The sequence below is a fragment of the Bos indicus x Bos taurus genome, chromosome 11, assembly GCF_003369695.1.
Source record: "Bos indicus x Bos taurus breed Angus x Brahman F1 hybrid chromosome 11, Bos_hybrid_MaternalHap_v2.0, whole genome shotgun sequence".
In the NCBI taxonomy this organism is placed as follows: Eukaryota; Metazoa; Chordata; class Mammalia; order Artiodactyla; family Bovidae; genus Bos; species Bos indicus x Bos taurus.
Genome location: NC_040086.1, coordinates 29,553,620 through 29,572,534, shown reverse-complemented (window position 1 = coordinate 29,572,534; position 18,915 = coordinate 29,553,620). Strand labels below are relative to the sequence as shown.

General features: G+C 38.8%; 1 protein-coding gene across 1 annotated transcript in view; it reads right to left on the bottom strand.

Annotated features, from left to right (window-relative positions):
• The window catches only part of MSH2 (mutS homolog 2), an 80,158-nt gene that overhangs the window by 35,629 nt on the left and 25,614 nt on the right, over positions 1 to 18,915 (bottom strand). The window contains exon 7 of the mRNA XM_027555197.1: positions 18,480 to 18,679. Coding sequence (XP_027410998.1) covers positions 18,480 to 18,679 — 200 coding nt within the window. The remainder of the gene's footprint in view (positions 1 to 18,479; positions 18,680 to 18,915) is intronic.

Sequence of the window (18,915 nt, the reverse complement as noted above, 5' to 3'; positions counted from 1 at the left end):
ATCTAATTATAATGAGCAGCATTTGATCCCAAAAAGTACAAACTGTGCAGCAGATCTCTGCAGTTACTTAGTAGGATATCTTAATTCAAACGTGTTTAGGACTTATATGCAAAGGGAAATGGTCTGGCATTCAAAACCCCCTACTAATAAAACAGTGCCTCCCCCACAAGTCTGTGAAAGAGTGAGTCAAAGTCGCTCAGTCGTGTTCGACTCTTTGCGACCCCATGGACTATATAGTCCATGGGATTCTCTAGGCCAGAATACTAGAGTGGATAGCCTTTCCCTTCTCCGGGAAATCTTCCCAACCCAGGGATCGAACCCAGGTCTCCTGCATTGGTGTGGATTCTTTATCAACTGAGCCACAAGGGAAGCCCCCACAAGCCTGTAATCTCCTTCATAAGCAGTGCTACATACAGAAACGTGACATTAATTACAACCAAATGAACTGTGTTTCCTTGCAGATTTAACAATCCCAAGTCAACGTTATTAAAATAAAGTATCTCTAACTTACTTTATAAACCCCTAATTTCCATTAGTAATACAGTGTTCCAATTAACAGAGGCTAAATCAAGTCACGTATTTACACTGGAACTTTGCTTGATGTTGTTTAAAAGCACATGCTGGGAAATCATGTGAGGAGGAGTAAGTGAAGCAACAGAATCTACAGCTTGAAAGGCCTGAGTAGAGAGCTGGGAACCAATCCCTGCTCTCATACTTACTGGCTCTGTGATCTGAAGCCGCCTTTTCCTTGTCTATTGTAATGGAAGTAGTAACAACAGCTACCCAGAAGATGAAAGAGTAGACCACCATACACAACACTTAGTATATATAGTACTTGAGACTTAATAGAAGCTCAGCAATGGTTATCATGTATTATTATTGGTTGTAACACAGAATTTTTTTTTCTAATATCCAGTAAATTCCTTTAGAAGAACTCTGCAAGTGATCTCTGCTGCTGCTGCTGCTAAGTCGCTTCAGTCATGTCCGACTCTATGCGACCCCATAGACGACAGCCCACCAGGCTCCCCTGTCCCTGGGATTCTCCAGGCAAGAGTACTGGAGTGGGTTGCCATTGCCTTCTCCAAAGCAATCTCTAGCATACTGCATTTTACTCCAAAGCAGCAGTTACCAGCCTTTACAGAAGTAGGGGAAGCTCTTGGGAAGATGATGAAAAAGCTACGATGGCAGTCAAACAATTATGAGAATTCATTTATTATTATTAATCACAACAGTCTCTACACATATTGAGAAAACAGTACATATGTGTGAAACATTATTTAGACAGTCCGTAAACAACACTTTGCCCACATAATGTCTGTTGTGCTACAATGTCTGGTTCTTTAGTCTGAATTAGCTCACATGCGATTGGTTAAGAGGGGGATGATGGCAGCAAAACAGGGTGCTAGCACAGATTCACAAATGATTTCTCCTCCAGACCACTAAAGTTTTGAAGAGATCAAGGCCAAGCTTTCCCACAATTAAAGAGTAAGCTTGGCAACAGCTACTTGACCTCACGATAGCTGGCTTAACCATTATACTTTCCACTATGAAAAGTGGACATGTATATCTACATTCTTATAAGATATGTAGAAAGGCTGAATATAGATGAAGAGTACAAAAACATCTGCCAGTGTTTAAAAAAATTTTTTTTTCTAACTGAACTGTATATTCCCTGGTACAGATTTTTAACTTGGTTGAAACTGACCTTTATTTGAAGTAAATGCCCCTGAAGGGCACCTCAAAGGAGGGAAAAAAAAGAGTCCCAAACTTAAAAGCTTCAAGTCACTTGATACTGATATTGGGTACAAATCCAATGGAGATTTATGTAGGCTACTATTTTTGTTTTAATTAATTTTTATTGGAGTATAGTTGTTTTACAGTAGGCTTCATTAAAGTTTGTTAACGCTTTTGTTAGCAATCATTTAAAATTTTTCATATATTTTGAGGTCTACCTTATCACTATTTTTTCTGTTAAGTTCTCTTCTACCACATGACTTTGAAGAAGGTTAAGGTTTCCTGAAAAAACACAAGCAGTATCACTGTAGCAACACCTGTACAAAGTTCAGAATATTTCCTCTAGTCCCTCACACACAGGCCCACTTGCTGGAGCTGTTCTCAGTTAATGTCCCTTCTCTGCTCACTTGCTCCCTATCCTGCAAGCCTTATCTAGCATCTTTTTAAATAAATTAATTGATATCAGAGTATAATTGCTTTACAGTGTTAAGTTAGTTTCTGTTGTACAGCAAAATGAATCAGTTACACACACGTATATATCCCCTCTTTTTTGGATTTCCTCCCCATTTAGTTCATCCCAGAGCACTAAGTAGAGTTCCCCGTGCTATACAATAGATTCTCGTTAGTTATCTACTTTGAATATAGTTGTGTATATATGTCAGTCCCAGTCTACCAACTCGTCCCGCCCTGCCCTGCTCCTCCTTGATAGCCACTGGTTTGCTTTCTGCATTTGTGGCTCTACTTCTGCAAGGAAGTTCATCAGTACCACTTCTCTAGATTTCACATACAAGTGATATTATACAATATTCTTCTTTTCTTTCTGACTTACTTCACTCTATATGACAATCTCTAGGTCCCTCTATATCACTGCAAATGGAATTATTTTATTCCTTTTCACGGCTGAGTAATACTCTACCGTGTCTAAGTACCACATCTTCTTCTCTATTGGTTTTTCTATCTATTGGCTGCACCACGTGGCTAGGGAGACATTAGTTCCCTGACCAGTGATCAAACCTGGGCCCTCAGCAGTAAAAAGCTCAGAGTCCTAACCACGGGACTGCCAAGGAATTCCCCAGCATCTTGAATTCCTTTCCCTATTCGTAAGTTGTACTGAGCCCTAGGTGCCAATTTCAGCTGGTTCCCCCCTCCAACTGGTTATGGTTTTAATTAAAAAATAACAGCTCTATTGAGATATGATTCATATACCAAACAATTCTTCATTTTAAAGTATACAATTCAATGGTTTTCAGTATATTCACAGATCTAGGCAATAACAACCACAATCAATTTTCAAACTGTCACTGCTCTCAAAAGAAACAAGGAACCCTACACCCATTAGCAATAACTTACAATTTTCCTCCAACCCCCTGCCACCCCTTCAAGCCTAGGCAACCACTACTCCTCCACTCTATGGATTTGCTTCTTCTGGTCTTTTCATATAAAAGGATATTACACTGTGACTGCATTTTTTCACTTAGCATAATGCTTTCAAGGTTCATCCATGTTGTATCATGCATCAGTACTTCATTCCTTTTGACTGAGGAACAATATTCCATTGTATGGATATGCCACATTTTATTTATTCATTCACCAACTGATGGGCACCGTTGAGTTTTTCCATATACTCCATTTTCAACTAGCTACCACAATCTGAAAAGCTCTACATGATCTATCCTAGGGTCTTAAAGGTACACAGATCCTTGAATTCAAGGTAGTACATAAACAAAGAGAAATTAATCTCATCTTCATTTTCTGTAACCTCTAACTGGAACCAAGCATTTTCTTCCACTGTTAATGTAAGTAATAAATCACAGTAGTATTATCAGTACCTTCCAATGTTAATATAAGTAGTAAATCACACAGTATTATTTTATTTGTAATCAACTTTATTTTTGGGGGGCTCCAAAATCACTGCAGATGGTGACTGCAGCCATGAAATTAAAAGACACTTACTCCTTGGAAGGAAAGTTATGACCAACCTAGATAGCATATTCAAAAGCAGAGACGTTACTTTGCCAACAAAGGTTCATCTAGTCAAGGCTATGGTTTTTCCAGTGGTCATGTATGGATGTGAGAGTTGGACCGTGAAGAAAGCTGAGCACTGAAGAATTGATGCTTTTGAACTGTGGTGTTGGAGAAGACTCTTGAGAGTCCCTTGGACTGCAAGGAAATCCAGCCAGTCCATTCTGAAGGAGATCAGCCCTGGGTGTTCTTTGGAAGGAATGATGCTAAAGCTCAAACTCCAGTACTTTGGCCACCTCATGTGAAGAGTTGACTCATTGGAAAAGACTCTGATGCTGGAAGGGATTGGGGGCAAGGGGAAAAGGGGACAACAGAGGATGAGATGGCTGGATGGCATCTCTGACTTGATGGACGTGAGTTTGAGTGAACTCCGGGAGTTGGGGATAGACAGGGAGGCCTGGTGTGCTGCAATTCATGGGGTCGCAAAGAGTCGGACACGACTGAGCAACTGAACTGAATCAACTAAAATTCCAAACGTTTTCATATCACAGTTTTTGGAGATAACTAGATAACTTTAACATTTAAACTCATTAGTTCAAAGTTAAAGTAGAACTTCACCCAAACCACGTTTTTTAATGCATTAATAAAAAGCACATATTTCTCAAGAATATTTTATATTTTGATAAGTGTGTTTCAATATAAATGGCTTCCTATTTAACTCTATGTGTTTTATTTTATGCATTTAAAAACATTATTCTGAGAAGTGGTTCACAGGCTTTATTGGAAGTCAAAAGGGTCCAAGCATAAAAATGTTAAAAACCTCAAAAGACCTCACCTCCTAACAGTGCCCTTATTCTCCATCTCTATGGTTGACAACCCTAGCTTCTCTTCACTCCTTCAACAAGTTAAGCTGTAGGCACTTATTCTAGCTACTCCCACTAGCCTCCCCTATATCTTAACAGTCGGCTCTCTGTCATCATTGAGATTTACCTGAAACAGCAATTCCATGGAGAGGCCATCTTCAACCACCATAACTAGTGTCTTCCTGGCCTAGCCAAGTTATTCTATCACATGAAAATATTATGCTTTCTTTGTTGTACTATTTGAAGTTCTTGCTCATTTATTTGTCTGTCTTTACTCTTCCACAATTACAGAACCTCCATAAAGACAGACTTTATCTGTCATATCTGCCACTGTACTTCCCAGAACAATGCCCAGCACAAAGCAGGCAACTGACAACCATCTCCTCAATGAATGACTTTATGAAGGGAGCAAAGGAGTAAAGAAGCAGTCAGTCACTGGTCATTAGTTCTGATACACGCAATACTCATCTAGCAAGGATAACAAAGATCACACAGGGAAATAATTGCTAGCTTCTTAATTTGTCAAAATGTGGAATGTCTTAAGTAATCAAATTCAATAATATCTCTAAGAACTCCAGATTCATTGTCAGCCCCTAAAAATTCATTTATGACTCCCTGAAGATTTCATTTTCAAGAATGCAGCTACATATTCAATGGAGAAAAGACAGCCTTCAGTAAACAATCCTGGGGAGACTGGATATTCACACGTAAAAGAATGAAACTAGACCCTTAAGTGCTCCACTCACAAAAGTTAACTCAAAATGGATTAAATACTTAAACAGGATAAGACCTGAAAACATGAAACTTCTAAAAGAAATCATGGGGGGGAACCTCCTTGACATGGGTCTTGGCAATGATTTTTTTGGATAGAACACCCAAAGCACAAGTAATAAAATTAAAAATAAACTAAAGGGACTACATCAAACCAAAAAGCTTCTGCATAATAAAAGAAACAATCAACAAATGAAAAGGCAACCTATGGAAGGAGAGAAAATATCTGCAAACCATTTATCTGATAAGGTGTTAATATCCAAAGTAGATAAAGAACTAACAGAACTCAATAGCAAAAAGAAAACCCAATTAATCCGATTTTAAAATGGGCAAAAGCCATGAATAGACATTTCACTAAAGTAGATATATGAATGGCCAATAGATACATGAAGAGAAGCTCAAAATTAGGGAAATGAAAATTAAAACCACAGTAACACTTCAGGCTCATTAAAATGGCCATAATCAAAAAGACAAGAGATAACAAAGAACAAAGGTAAGGATGAGAGAAAAGGAAACATGAGCACTCTTGGGGAGATTGTAAACTGGTGCAGCCACTATGTAAAACAGTATGGAGGAGCCTCAAAAATTAAAAACAGAACTACCATGGGACTTCCCTCATGGCCCAGTGGCTAAGACTCCGAGCTCCTAATGCAGTGGGGCCTGGGTTTGATCCTTGGTCAGGGAATAAGATCCCACATGTCTCAAATAAGACACAGTGCAGCCAAAAAAAAAAAAAAGAACTACCATATGATCTAGCAATTTCACTCCTGGGAATACAACCAAAGCAAACAAAAACACTGATTGGAAAAGATATGTGCACCTCCATGTTTGTAGCAGCATTATTCACAATAGACAAAATATGGAAACAACCTAAGTGTCTGCCAATGGATAAAGGGTTAGAGAAAATGTGATTACATACACACACATACAGATACACACACAGACTACTATTCTACCATTAAAAAACAAAACAAGGAAGACTGCCATGTGTGACATGAATGGACCTTGAGGGCATTATGCTAAGTGAAATGAGTCAGAAAAAGACAAACGGTGATCTCACTTATCTGTGAAATCTTAAAACAACAACAATAAAAATAATGCAGAGATAAAGGGATCAGATTTGTGGCTGGGAGGAGAGGAGAGCTGGAGGAAGGAGGTCCAAAGGCACAAACTCCTAGATACAAGATAATTAAACAGTACGGATATAATGTACAGCATGATGACTACAGTTAACACTGCTATATGATGTATATGAAAACTATTAAGCAGTACTTTGGCCACCTCATGTGAAGAGTTGACTCATTGGAAAAGACTCTGATGCTGGGAGGGATTGGGGGCAGGAGGAGAAGGGGACGACAGAGGATGAGATGGCTGGATGGCATCACTGACTCGATGGACGTGAGTCTGAGTGAACTCCGGGAGTTGGTGATGGACAGGGAGGCCTGGCGTGCTGCGATTCATGGGGTCGCAAAGAGTCAGACATGACTTGAGCGACTGAACTGAACTGAAATCCTAAGAGTTCTCATCACAAGGAAAAATTTTAGAAGAGTGTGGTTGTGTGCCTCAGAAACTGCTGCAATGTTTAGGTCATTAAATAAGCCTAAATACTTACATTTCTGTAACAACCCAAACAAAGCATAATCTAATCTCTATCAAACATTTTATCATTTACTATGATAAAAATTAGAACAAATTTCAGGATAGACTGAAAGCTCCTAAGTTTATGAAGAGAAACTGGTTCATTAAGATGTATTCTGGAATCACACCCAAGCCAGCTTCTAAATCTAAACCTTAACTGGTGTATTAACACCAGTTCTGGGACTTTTCTCCATCTCGCCTGTGTTCACGCCACTGATTGAGAGAAATACTAAGGAGACAATCCTTTAGAGAAGTTAATTTTCAGGGGACTTCCCTGGGGCTTCAGTGGTTAGACTCAGGGCTTTCATTGAACCCAGGGCCTGGGTCAATCCCTGTCCAGGATCAAGGATCTCATAAGTCAGATGGCATGGCCAAAACAAAAAAAAGTTAATTTTCTACTGGCAAAAACACTAATGAAAACTACTTTGACATGTGCATTGCCCCAAAATAAAATGTTGGTACTTTTCTGATAAACTCATTACAAAGGAAGACAAGCAAGGATAACAACAGGGAAATACAGGAAGGTTTTGGAAATAAAACCAGGACAGGAGTGTACCCAAAGGTAGGAACAAGGTCGGCTTAGCCAAAGAAATGACTGTAAAGGTGAAAATCTAAGATGAAGAGAACAGGGCTTCCCTGGTGGTTCAGTGATAAAAGAATCCACCTGCCAATGCAGGAGATACACAGGTTCGATCCCTGATCTGGGAGGAGCCCACATGACAGGGAGCAACTAAGCCTGTGTGCCGCAACGACTGAGCCTGTGCTCTAGAGCCCAGGGAGCAGAAACTACTGAAGCCCTCTCGTTCTAGAGGCCGTTCTCCACAATAAGAGAAGCCATGCACCAAAATGAAGAGTAGGCCCCATCGCCACAACTAGAGAAAAGACGCCACCACAGCAACAAAGACCTAGCACAGCCAAAAGCAAAAAACTTATATTTTAAAAAAAGGTTTAAAGTACATTAAAAAAAAAAAAAGATGAAGAGAACAAAGCCAAGTGAGACGGGAAGGGGAAAATGTCTGAATCTAAAGGAATAGCTCATACAAAGGCTGATGATTGTGCAGTATATATGAGGTCCAGAGGATGTTCAAGTTCACATGAATAGACAAAAAACAAATGCAATTTGTGTTTTCAAACTGCAGACCTTTCTCCAACATAAAATTTAAAAATCTTAGCATTTTTGACAGGAAAAAAAAAAGTCAAAGTACATTGTATTTGTTTCAAGTTTTATATATTATTTCAGTTAATACTATTTATAACATAATAATTTGTTTTTATAGACACTGAATACAGTATCTATGTATTGTTAAAAACAAGACAATGGGCCCCAAATGGAGTTGCTTATACTAAGTCCCAGGTCATCAAATCAAGGCTTACCTTAATTATAGTTTTGTCTCTCCCAGAAACGGAATTTTAAGCCAGTCAATTGGGAATCACCTGATCAGCACCAGTTAGATAATGTGCTTGATTGATAGGCCCCTACAATCTCCCTAAAGGAAAGAGACCTTACCATAACCAGCTAGCTGTTTTGTCAAAATTAACTTGTTTCTGCTCCCTTCTGCCTATGAAAGTCTTTCAATTTGTCAGATACAGGTCTTTTCTATCTCCTGCCCCGTTTCTGAATTGTTGAATAAAGCCAGTAAGATCTTTAAAATTTACTCAGTTGAATTTTGTTTCTTAACAGTGCATAGACACACCCACGGGAGTGCACTGAGTCAAATGAAAACGTATATCTTACTGTGAAAAGTGGAAGTGTTAGTTGCTCAGTTGTGTCCAACTCTTTGCAACCCTATGGACTATAGCCCACCAGGCTCCTCTGTCCATGGGATTTCCCAAGCAAGAATACTGGAGTGGGTTGCCATTTCCTTCTCCAATCTTACTTTGAGTCATAGTCAAAAAGTGTAAGAAACACTGGCAATGAGTACTAGCAGAGAAAGGAAAGACAGAGATAGGCAGAGCCTATCTATGAGGGGCCTTTCAAACCAGCTCATACTCTAATCCTAAAGGCAGTGAAAAACCCCTGAAGGGCTAATGACATTTATATTTTTACATATAAATATATTTACATATTAAGAAAGACAGCTGGCTGAAGCAGATAATGGATTAGAGAGTGCTAAGGCAAAAGACAGCAAAAGCATTAGGAGGCTGACAGTAGTTCAGGTAAGAAAGGATTATAGCCTGGGCTAGGCAGCTGGCAGTGGGATGGAAAGGTGTCTGAGGTGAAGAACATATATGATGCGATACCAACAGGACCTGGTAACTAAGTGAATGCAACGAGACAGGGGCACGAGGCAAGGCTGATTCCCAAGGCTTAGGCTACTGGGCAGATGACTGGGGCCATTTTACAGAGAAAACACCAAAGAAGAGTTTAGAGAGGAGAATTCACAGTAGACATTGAAACATGGGCCTTTATGGGAAATCCTCAGTCAGAGTTCCCATTCAGTGATAATCAGTGGTCTGACTAGCAGTGGTCCACTTTAGTCAGACCATGACTTCCCCAGCTCATCAGCTGATCAGCCCACCATTCCGCACTATTTATCTGTCACCTGCCTGGTCTTATCCACTACAGGCAGATGCCAACCACACCACTGGCCCCCAGCTTCCCACCACAAGAAGACCTTCCTAGATCAGTGTGTGGCAAAGTTGAGGCTGCTAGGTAAATTGGCTGCAGTTGCACCAAAATTATTGGTAAACATCTTTCTCAAATCATTTACATCTTATTTAATGTAACTAAGAAATAAGTGGAAATGGCTGGCAAAACGATTAAGAAAAAGACACTAAGATGTTCTAATCAAGTTAAATGAGTAAGTAACACTAAAATCAAAATGAACTATAGGGAAGTTCTGAATAACATATGAGGTGCTTCTTTACACGTGTCCTCCTGACACTAACTCAGGTCCAAGGCCTGCCACTGGTCATAGATCTGCTCAGTCAGACTTTCCAAAATAGTTTAAGACCAGAAAAACCAACCTAAAGTCTAAATTAATTATAAAGTTAGTATTAGGGACTTCCCTGGCAGTCCAGTGGATACGAATCTACCTGCCAACACAGGGAACATGGGTTCAATCCCTGTTCCTGGAAGATCTCACGTGCTGTGGAGCGACTAGGTCCGTGTGCCGTAACTACTGAGCCCACGTGCTACAAGCACTGACACCTACACACCTAGAGCCTGTGCTCAGCAACAAGGGAAGCCACTGAACGGGAAGCCCATGCACGGCAATGAAGAGTAGCCCCCACTCGCAGCAACTAGAGAAAGCCCATGTGACAGAAACGAAGATCAGCCAAAAAGACAATTAAATAAATTAAGAAAATAATAATAAAGTTAGTTTAGCATTCTTGTTCCAGTAAATATTTTGGTATATGGGAATAAAAAGACATGAGTTTCAACTAACAAAGATTTAAAAATTTATTCTATGCCCACCTTCCCATGACTAATTTACATAATTTTCTCGTGTTTTTAATTCCAGGCTAGAAGTTTTATTAAGTACAATTAAACTTTATCTCACCCTTAAATATATTTATGAAATGGATTTAAAAATTCATGTAAGTGGAAAAAAGGTTGGCAAGATGCTAATTAAAGTTTACAGTATTCACACAAATATGAGGTTGGAGTCAAAATATTACCAAATTAGTAAAGAAACCAAGAGCTGAAGTGCAGTGAATCACAGTAAACAAAATAATTCAATCACTGTGAGAAACAGCCTTCAACACAAGGGCATCTCTGTTATTCCTTCACTGCCAACCGTCACCCTATTAGTTTTTGTTTAATTTCTGCTAAACAACAAAGTGACTCAGTCATACATATATATACTTTTCCTCATATTCTTTCCCATTATGGTTTATCACAAGACATTTTTGACCTCTTTTCCTCCCTCATCACCCTTGCCCTCTCTTATTTTTCAGATCCTCTGGTCATGTCATCCCCTTTGCTAATCACAGCCACCTGTCCCCATTCCTTTATTTGCAAGTAATACTTTCTCTGACAACATACCTTGTTTCCCTTTATTACTACTGTCATTTTGACAAAATAGTAATTTTCTTTCCTATGCGGACTTTCTCTTCTGATTTCACTGATTAATTATGAGTATCATTTTACACTGTGCTAGTCTCTGTAACAGAAAATATATGCTGGACTCTGCCCCTGGTTCCTGGTAGAGTTCCTAAAACCCCTGTAATTTCCTAGTGAGAAGAGCAATAGGAGCATCTTATATTCTAATAAGGTGACCTGAGGTGGGCTGCTCACCAGAAGGACCAAGCCATGATTAGGAGTCTGGAATGTTTAGCTCTAACCCCAACTCCTGTCATCCAAGGAGGGGAGAGCAGCTGGAAATGGAGTTAATAATTGATCGTGGCTACATGAGGAGGCCTCCCAAATCCCAATAGTGGGGGGAAGGGGTCAGAGAACTTTCAGGTGGGCAAACACATCTATATCAGAATGACACGCTCCCACCTCAAAGGACAAGCGCCTATGTTTAGGAACCTCCCAGACTTGTCATATCTCTTCATTTGGCTGTTCATCTGCATCCTTTATCAGTAAATATAACCAAGTGTTTCCCTGAGTTCTGTGAGCTGCTCAAGCAAATTAACCCCCAAGGGAGGGGTGGTCACTGGGACCAGTTGGTCAGAAGCACAGGTGATACCTGGGTTTTAGACTGGGTGGAAAGGTTGGAGGCTGTCTTGTGGGAGTGAGCCCTTAACCTGTGGGATCTGATGCTATCTCTAGGGGATCGTGTCAGATTGAGTTAAATCGTAGTTAATTGTAGTCAATCAGTGTCACAGAAGTTACTTGGTGTTAGGGGGTTGGGGGGGGGGGGGAACCTCCACACATTTGGTGACCAGAGTGTCACTAATGAAGTTTCTGAGTGTTGCATCTTGACCTCTTTTATCCTGTAAACTGGTTTTAATTAAAGTTTTGCATAGGGATGCATATGTCACATTATAACAAAACTGGCTATATGAAAAAGTATAACAATATATTGGTGGGATAAAAATGTACTAACTGTACACCTAATTAAAAAAATAGTACCAATTTTACAATAGTAAAAATAGTACCAACTGTCAGTTGCTATAAGTTAACCTCTACGGTTTGATATTATATTTAAATATTAAAAGTTAATTTTTATTATTTTAAAATCTTTATAATGTATAAATTATATTTAGCTAACATCTACTATTATTTTAAAGTTCTAGGAAATTATTATGCATAAACTTAAAGGTTTGAGTACCTCTCTGGTACTCCCCCCACCCCACCTCTGGTGTTTTGTTTTTCTATTAGTAAATTCCTGAAACTATTTTTGCACTAGGCTCTGCATTTTTTTTTAATAATAAAAGTAATAATGTAAAAATGTCAACTTCCAATCTAACTCTAGAAGAAAAACCTCTGTTAATTATTTTTATCCCTCTAGACTTTTGCCCTCTTGTCTGCATTTGAATGGCAAGTAATTATACCTTGACAAGTTATTTTTCCAGGAAGGCTTTACTGATTTATAGTTTTAGTCACAAGTTCTACAAGAAAATTTCTCTGCATCCTCACCAACGTTGTTTGCTTTTAATTATGGTGATCAGGTAGTGTATTTTGGTGATTGAAAGAATAGAAATGCAGAGATAATATGAATATTGACTCAAGAATGTGAAAGCTTTTATCATTGAAGATAAGACTGAAGATAGTCAAGGTAGTGATCTAAGCAGCAATGGGAAGACAAGAAAGAAGACATTTAAATTATCCTCTAATAAAAGATGAGATGAGAAAATTGCTATAGAAATCAATGTGTGAGAGGAAGGAAAAAATAATCTTAAGGGGTTACGACTGTAAAGGAAAACTCAGTTTTCCCCGTTTTCCTTCCCATCTGTGAGTCTTCCTCCTCTGTCTCCTTTACACACACTAGTTCATCTCTGGTCACCAACTGTGTGGAGGTTCCCACCATACCAAGTGATTTTCTCTGACACTAACTGGGTAAGTCAACTATACTTCCATAAAGAAATAAAGAAAAAATTCATAAAAAAATTTTTTTCTTAATGATAGGAACAATTGTACAGTTTTGATAGGAACTATATAAATACTACAATAAATAATGCATTTCACCTCACAAAAGACAAAGTCTGCTTCTTGAGATGGACTCCAAAAGGCTGCAGCTCATGAGTTCTGTGAATGGTGAGGCATCTAAACTGGAGCACCAGTTGTAACACCAGACACGAGCAAGTGCGGCTACGACACACGCGGGGAACTGAGGTCACAGACATCTGAGGGTGCAAGTATGTTTGAGTGTACGTTCTGTGTATTCCTACACTGCTCAGTTCAGCTGGGTGCAATTTTTTGCATTCACCTAGTGTTTCCCATAGACAAAAATGTATATAAGCAACATAAAACTGACATTATGCTCCATTATTCCCTAATACATGAACTACATTAGAACAAGTCTTCACTATCAAAGCACGTGTTAAACAGAACTAACCTTCTATAATTTTGTTTAAAGAATGAAACAACATATACCAAAATATTAATAATTTTTACCTCTGGATGGTAGAATAATTACCACAGAGTTTACCTTGCTTTGAAAAACTGATAAAAACCAAATTTAAAGAAAATATCTCCAAAACACAAAAACCAGCCAGATTTTAAACTATAGCTTTATATAAGCCTAAGGTTTAAAAAGTGCTACATTAGTAAACCAGATTCCTTTTCAGAAATGCCAAATAAATTCCTTTCATATTCTTATCTCCCATTTAGAAGGAAGCTAAGCAATCAGGTTAAAAGGAGGGATTATTATTAAACTAACTTAATATGCCTCCTGAGAAATCTGTATGCAGGTCAAGAAACAACAGTTCGAACTGGACATGGAACAATAGACTGGTTCCAAACTGGGAAAGGATTATGTCAAGGCTGTGTATCGTCACCCTGCTTATTTAACTTATATGCAGAGTACACCATGAGGAATGCTGGGCTGGATGAACCATAAGCTGGAATCAAGATTTCTGGGAGAAATATCAATAACCTCAGATACACAGATGACACCACCTTTGTGCCAGAAAGTGAGGAGGAACTAAAGAGCCTCTTGATGAAGGTGGAAGAGGAGAGTGAAAAAGCTGGCTTAAAACTCAACATTCAGAAAACTAAGATCATGGAATCTGGTCCCATCACTTCATCGCAAATAGATGGGGAAAAAATAGAAACAGTGAGACTTTATTTTCTTGGGCTCCAAAATCACTGCCGATGGTAACTGCAGCCATGAAATTAAAGATGCTTGCTCCTTGGAAGAAAAGCCATGACCAACCTAGACAGCATATTAAAAAGCAGAGACAGTACTTTGCCAACAAAGGTCCATCTAGTCAAAGTTATGGTTTGTCCAGTAGTCATGTATGGATGTGAGAGTTGGACTATAAAGAAAGCTGAGCATGAAGAATTAATGCTTTTGAGCTGTGGTGTTGGAGAAGATTCTTGAGAGTTCCGTGGACAGCAAAGAGATCAGTCCTGAATATTCATTGGAAGGACTGATGCTGAAGCTGAAATTTCAATACTTTGGCCACCTGATGCGAAGAACTGATGCTGGGAAAGATTGAAGGCGGGAGAAGGGGATGACAGAGGATGAGATGGTTGGGTGGCATCACTGACTCAATGGACATGAGTTTGAGTAAACTCCGGGAGTTGGTGATGGACAGGGAGGCCTGGCGTGCTGCAGTCCATGGGGTCGCCTAGAATCGGACACAAATGAACAACTGAACTGAACTATGTCATTTAGGGTTAAAAAGCAATGGAGATAAGCAGAAGGTGCAATGGAAACCAGAAAAATGAGGAGGGCAGAGGAGGCTTCATAGAAACAGTGAGGCTTGAGCTCAATCTTAAATATCAGTGGCGTCCATCACATAGACAAGGTAGTAAAGTGCAATAAAGACAAAGTAAAAACGTGCAGAAAAGCATGTATCACCAGAGCAGTCTGGAGAAACAATCCACTGAGCAGAGTGGTGATGTCAGGGAGAATGAGGGAGCCTGACTGAGCAACAGCAGCCAGGTCAGGCGCAGGCATGGGGCTGCTTCTGGAAGGCTACAGGGAGCAAAGTAACGTGTCCAGAACCAAAAGGGAAGAAATGACATGATCAGACAGGCTAAGAAAAGATTACTACGGGTTCACTGAGGAGGACGTACAGACCAGGGGAAGGAAAATAGCACATGTAAGGTTTTTAATTTGGACATGGACAGGGGGAAAGGGTTACATACCTCAGTATGATAGCTGTTACAATAAAGTTCATCAACAAAGTACTCCTGATACTTACAGTTGTTTTAAGCACTGTCAGAAATTTGCTCCAAATGCAGAATACCATTGTTTTAGGTTGTGCCTCAGCTTTAAAAAAACATTTTATTCAAGTTTAGTTGATTTAGAGTATTGTGCTAATTTCTGTTGTACAACCAAATGGCTCAGTTATACATATTTTTTCACATTCCTTTGCATTCTGGTTTACCACAAGATACTGAATATACTTCCCTGTACTGTACAGTAGGATCTTGTTTCTTATCTGTTCCATATACACTTTGCATCTGCTATCCCCAAATGCCCGATCCTTCCCTCCCCCTCCCCCTCCTGGCAACCCCAGGTCTGTTGTCTATGAGCCTGCTTCTGTTTCCCAGCTATGATCATTTGTGTCATACTTTAGATGCCATATATAAATCATATCATAAGGTATTTGTCTTTCTCTTCTGACTTTATTTAGTATGATAATCTCTGGATCCATCTATGTCGTAAATGTGTGCCTCAACTTTTTAATTTTAAAAGATACGAGGAATAACGGAGGCCAAGTATACTTTTAAAATAGCCTTTTCTTTTTTAAAGAGGAGAAAGATAATTTAGAGTAGAGCTTTCATCACTCAATGCAAATCTACTTTCTAAACTGTTGCTGCCCTCTGCTGTCTCTGAGTTTATTTTCATTTTTTCCAGGAATAACATTAAAATAACATTAAACCTAGAGTTAGTCAAAACTAAAACATCACACGATGGCAGAACATACTCAATATCTAGTAAGATACAAATATATCTTTTTAAAACTTTTAATGATTTTACTTTTAAAGACAGCACATTTGATTTTTCCTCATAAATTACCCTGTTTTGGCTTTCTCCATGAAATCAGTAGGCTAACAAGCTATCTATGCAAAAAGCCATTCTACTGTGTTTTTTAAAAAACTCAAGAGAGGCACATGAAAGGATGCTCAACACTGGTAATCATCAGAAAAATGCAAATCAAAACCACAATGAGACATCACCTCACACCTGTCAGAATGGCTATCATCAAAAAGACCACAAATCAGAAAATGTTGGCAAGGCTGTAGAGAAAAGGGAACCCTTGTACTGTGGGAATGTAAACTGGTATAGCCACTGTGAAAAATACTATGATCAGAGAACTAAACCCACATGCCACTGAGCATCAAAAGATCCTCTTGACACAACAAAGATCCCGTATGCTGCCAACCAAGACCTGATGCAGCCAAATAAACATATTTAACAACAAAAAAACAGAAGTCAGAGAAAGCCAACTACTGTATGTTATTACTCATATGTAGAATCTAAAAAATAGAACGAATATAACAAAACAGAAACAGACTCAGATACAGAGAACACTGTTCTCTATATGCTGTTGTTCAGTCGCTCAACCAGCAGGGAGAATGAGGAGAGGCAACTGAAGGATAGGAAATTAAGAGGCACAAACTACAATGGGTAAAATAAGTAAGCTATAAGGATAATTTGTACAGCAGAGGAATATAGCCAATATTCTACAATAAACTTAAATGGAGTATAATCTATAAAAATATTGAATCACTATGTTGTACATCTGAAACTAACATAATATTGTCAATCAACTATACTTCAATTAAAATAAACTCCAGATAGGTCAGTTAGTCTCTCAGTGACTAGGATACGCCTTAATTCTCCAACAATCCATATTATAGAAAGAGAAAAGCATAGCTCTTAGCATCACAAAACTTGGAACCGTCTTCCTCCTCTAATACTTTCTATGCTGGGTGATTTCAAATATTTTAACTGGACATCAGTTAACAAACTGACAATATGAAGCATTAAATTTTCATAATGTTATGATCTCATAACTGACTTGTTGAAAACCCTCAAGTACATTTTATTGTTGTTCAGTCGCATTAAGCTACACATATGCAGGAAGGCTGTTAAAGAGTGCCACTTTCAAGTCAAATTTCTAACTTCTGTGCACATACCAAGGAACGAGAAAGAGTCCCCAAATAATGTGCAAATCAGTAGTTCTGACATTTTTTTGAGGGGGGGGTTACATATGCTTTTGAATATTTGATGAAAATTACAGATACTCCCCCTCAAAATACATATACACAAAGTTTCGCATGAAATATCAGGATACTTTCAAGAATGCATTCAAGAATCCCAGCTTTAAAGTTTCAGGTACTGAGTGAAAAGAGGGTCAAAAATAGAACTGGGTTCAGGGGTGGTTACACTTAAGGGGAAGGCAAAAAATAGAAGGATTCAGCAATTTCAGTTCTAGGTATATATTTAAAGAAAACTAAATCATTATCTTTAAGAAATATCTGCACTCCCACGTGCACTGCAGCATTATTTACAGCAGCCAAGACATGGCCACTCCAGTACTCTTGCCTGGAAAGTCCCATGGACGGAGGAGTCTGCAGTCCATGGGGTCATGAAGAGTCGGACACGACTGAGCAACTTCACTTTGACTTTTCACTTTCATGCATTGGAGAAGGAAATGGCAACCCACTCCAATGTTCTTGCCTGGAGAACCCCAGGGACGGGGGAGCCTGGTGGGCTGCCGTATATGGGGTCGCACAGAGTCGGACACGACTGAATCGACTTAGCAGCAGCAGCAGCAGCAGTCCAAGGAGATTCAAGGTGGTTCATTCAGCTTAGTAGCATTGTGATTGATGATTTGTACCTGGTCTTAGTGAGGCCCCAAGAGGGCTCTGCTGTGGAATCAGAACAGGAAACCTTCCACAAGACCAGCAAAATATTAAAAAGTCCAACAAAACTGTTTAAAGCTCCCTGGTTCCAGGGTGTTCTCCTTACATTAGTGGTCCCTGATCTGAGAAGGTGCACCTCATCAAGGACCTTTCCATAGGTACCAGAACCTAAGCTCCCTGGCCCCACTGCTCTGACAGCTTTTGGCTCTGACACATTATCATTACTCTAGTGTGGCTGCCAGACTGCATCCTTTCCCTGTAACAAACCAAACATTCATAAGCACTATCATTTTGGGTCTTGTTAATCTTCTTCATCAATCAAATCCTGATTAGCCATCCCTGTTAGTGCAAGAGACCTATTAATAAACCTCGTAATCCTAATATTCATTTCTAAAAAACAAAAATTCTAAACTGTCTCACAACTTTTGGCTTCTGCAATGTAGCCAGAGGGCAATACCAACCTATTATTAGGAAAACTTAAAGATGAGTTACCAGAACCAACTTTAAAAAGGACAGCACATTTGCTAAGTATATCTGGAGTGAAGGAAAACAAAAACAAAATAATTTTTTACCTTCATATTTTTCCAAAGCCTGAATAACATTAGGGAGTTGATTTATACCCTGATAGAGTCGGTAACAATCTTGTAAATTTGCCGCTTGTCTTTGAAATTTCTTGGCAAGTCGGTTAAGATCTGGAAATCGACGAAGTAAATCTTCTTGTAAATTCTGCCTCAATTCTGCATCTTCTACAAAAGCTTCTACCAAATTTAATCTAAAATAAATATTAGAATTAATCTTTTAATATTTTGGTTTAGTTGTATATTACTTAATCTTTAACATTTTATTTAATTCTAATAAATTACATTTGAATTAATCTTTAATATTTTAACCTTCAGGATTAATCTTTAATATGAAATTAAAATTTGTCAACTAGGTGCGTGTCTCAACTCAAAAACTCTATGTAAGAAGTTTGAATTTATTTTGAAATGTTAGCTTTTTGTAGACAAT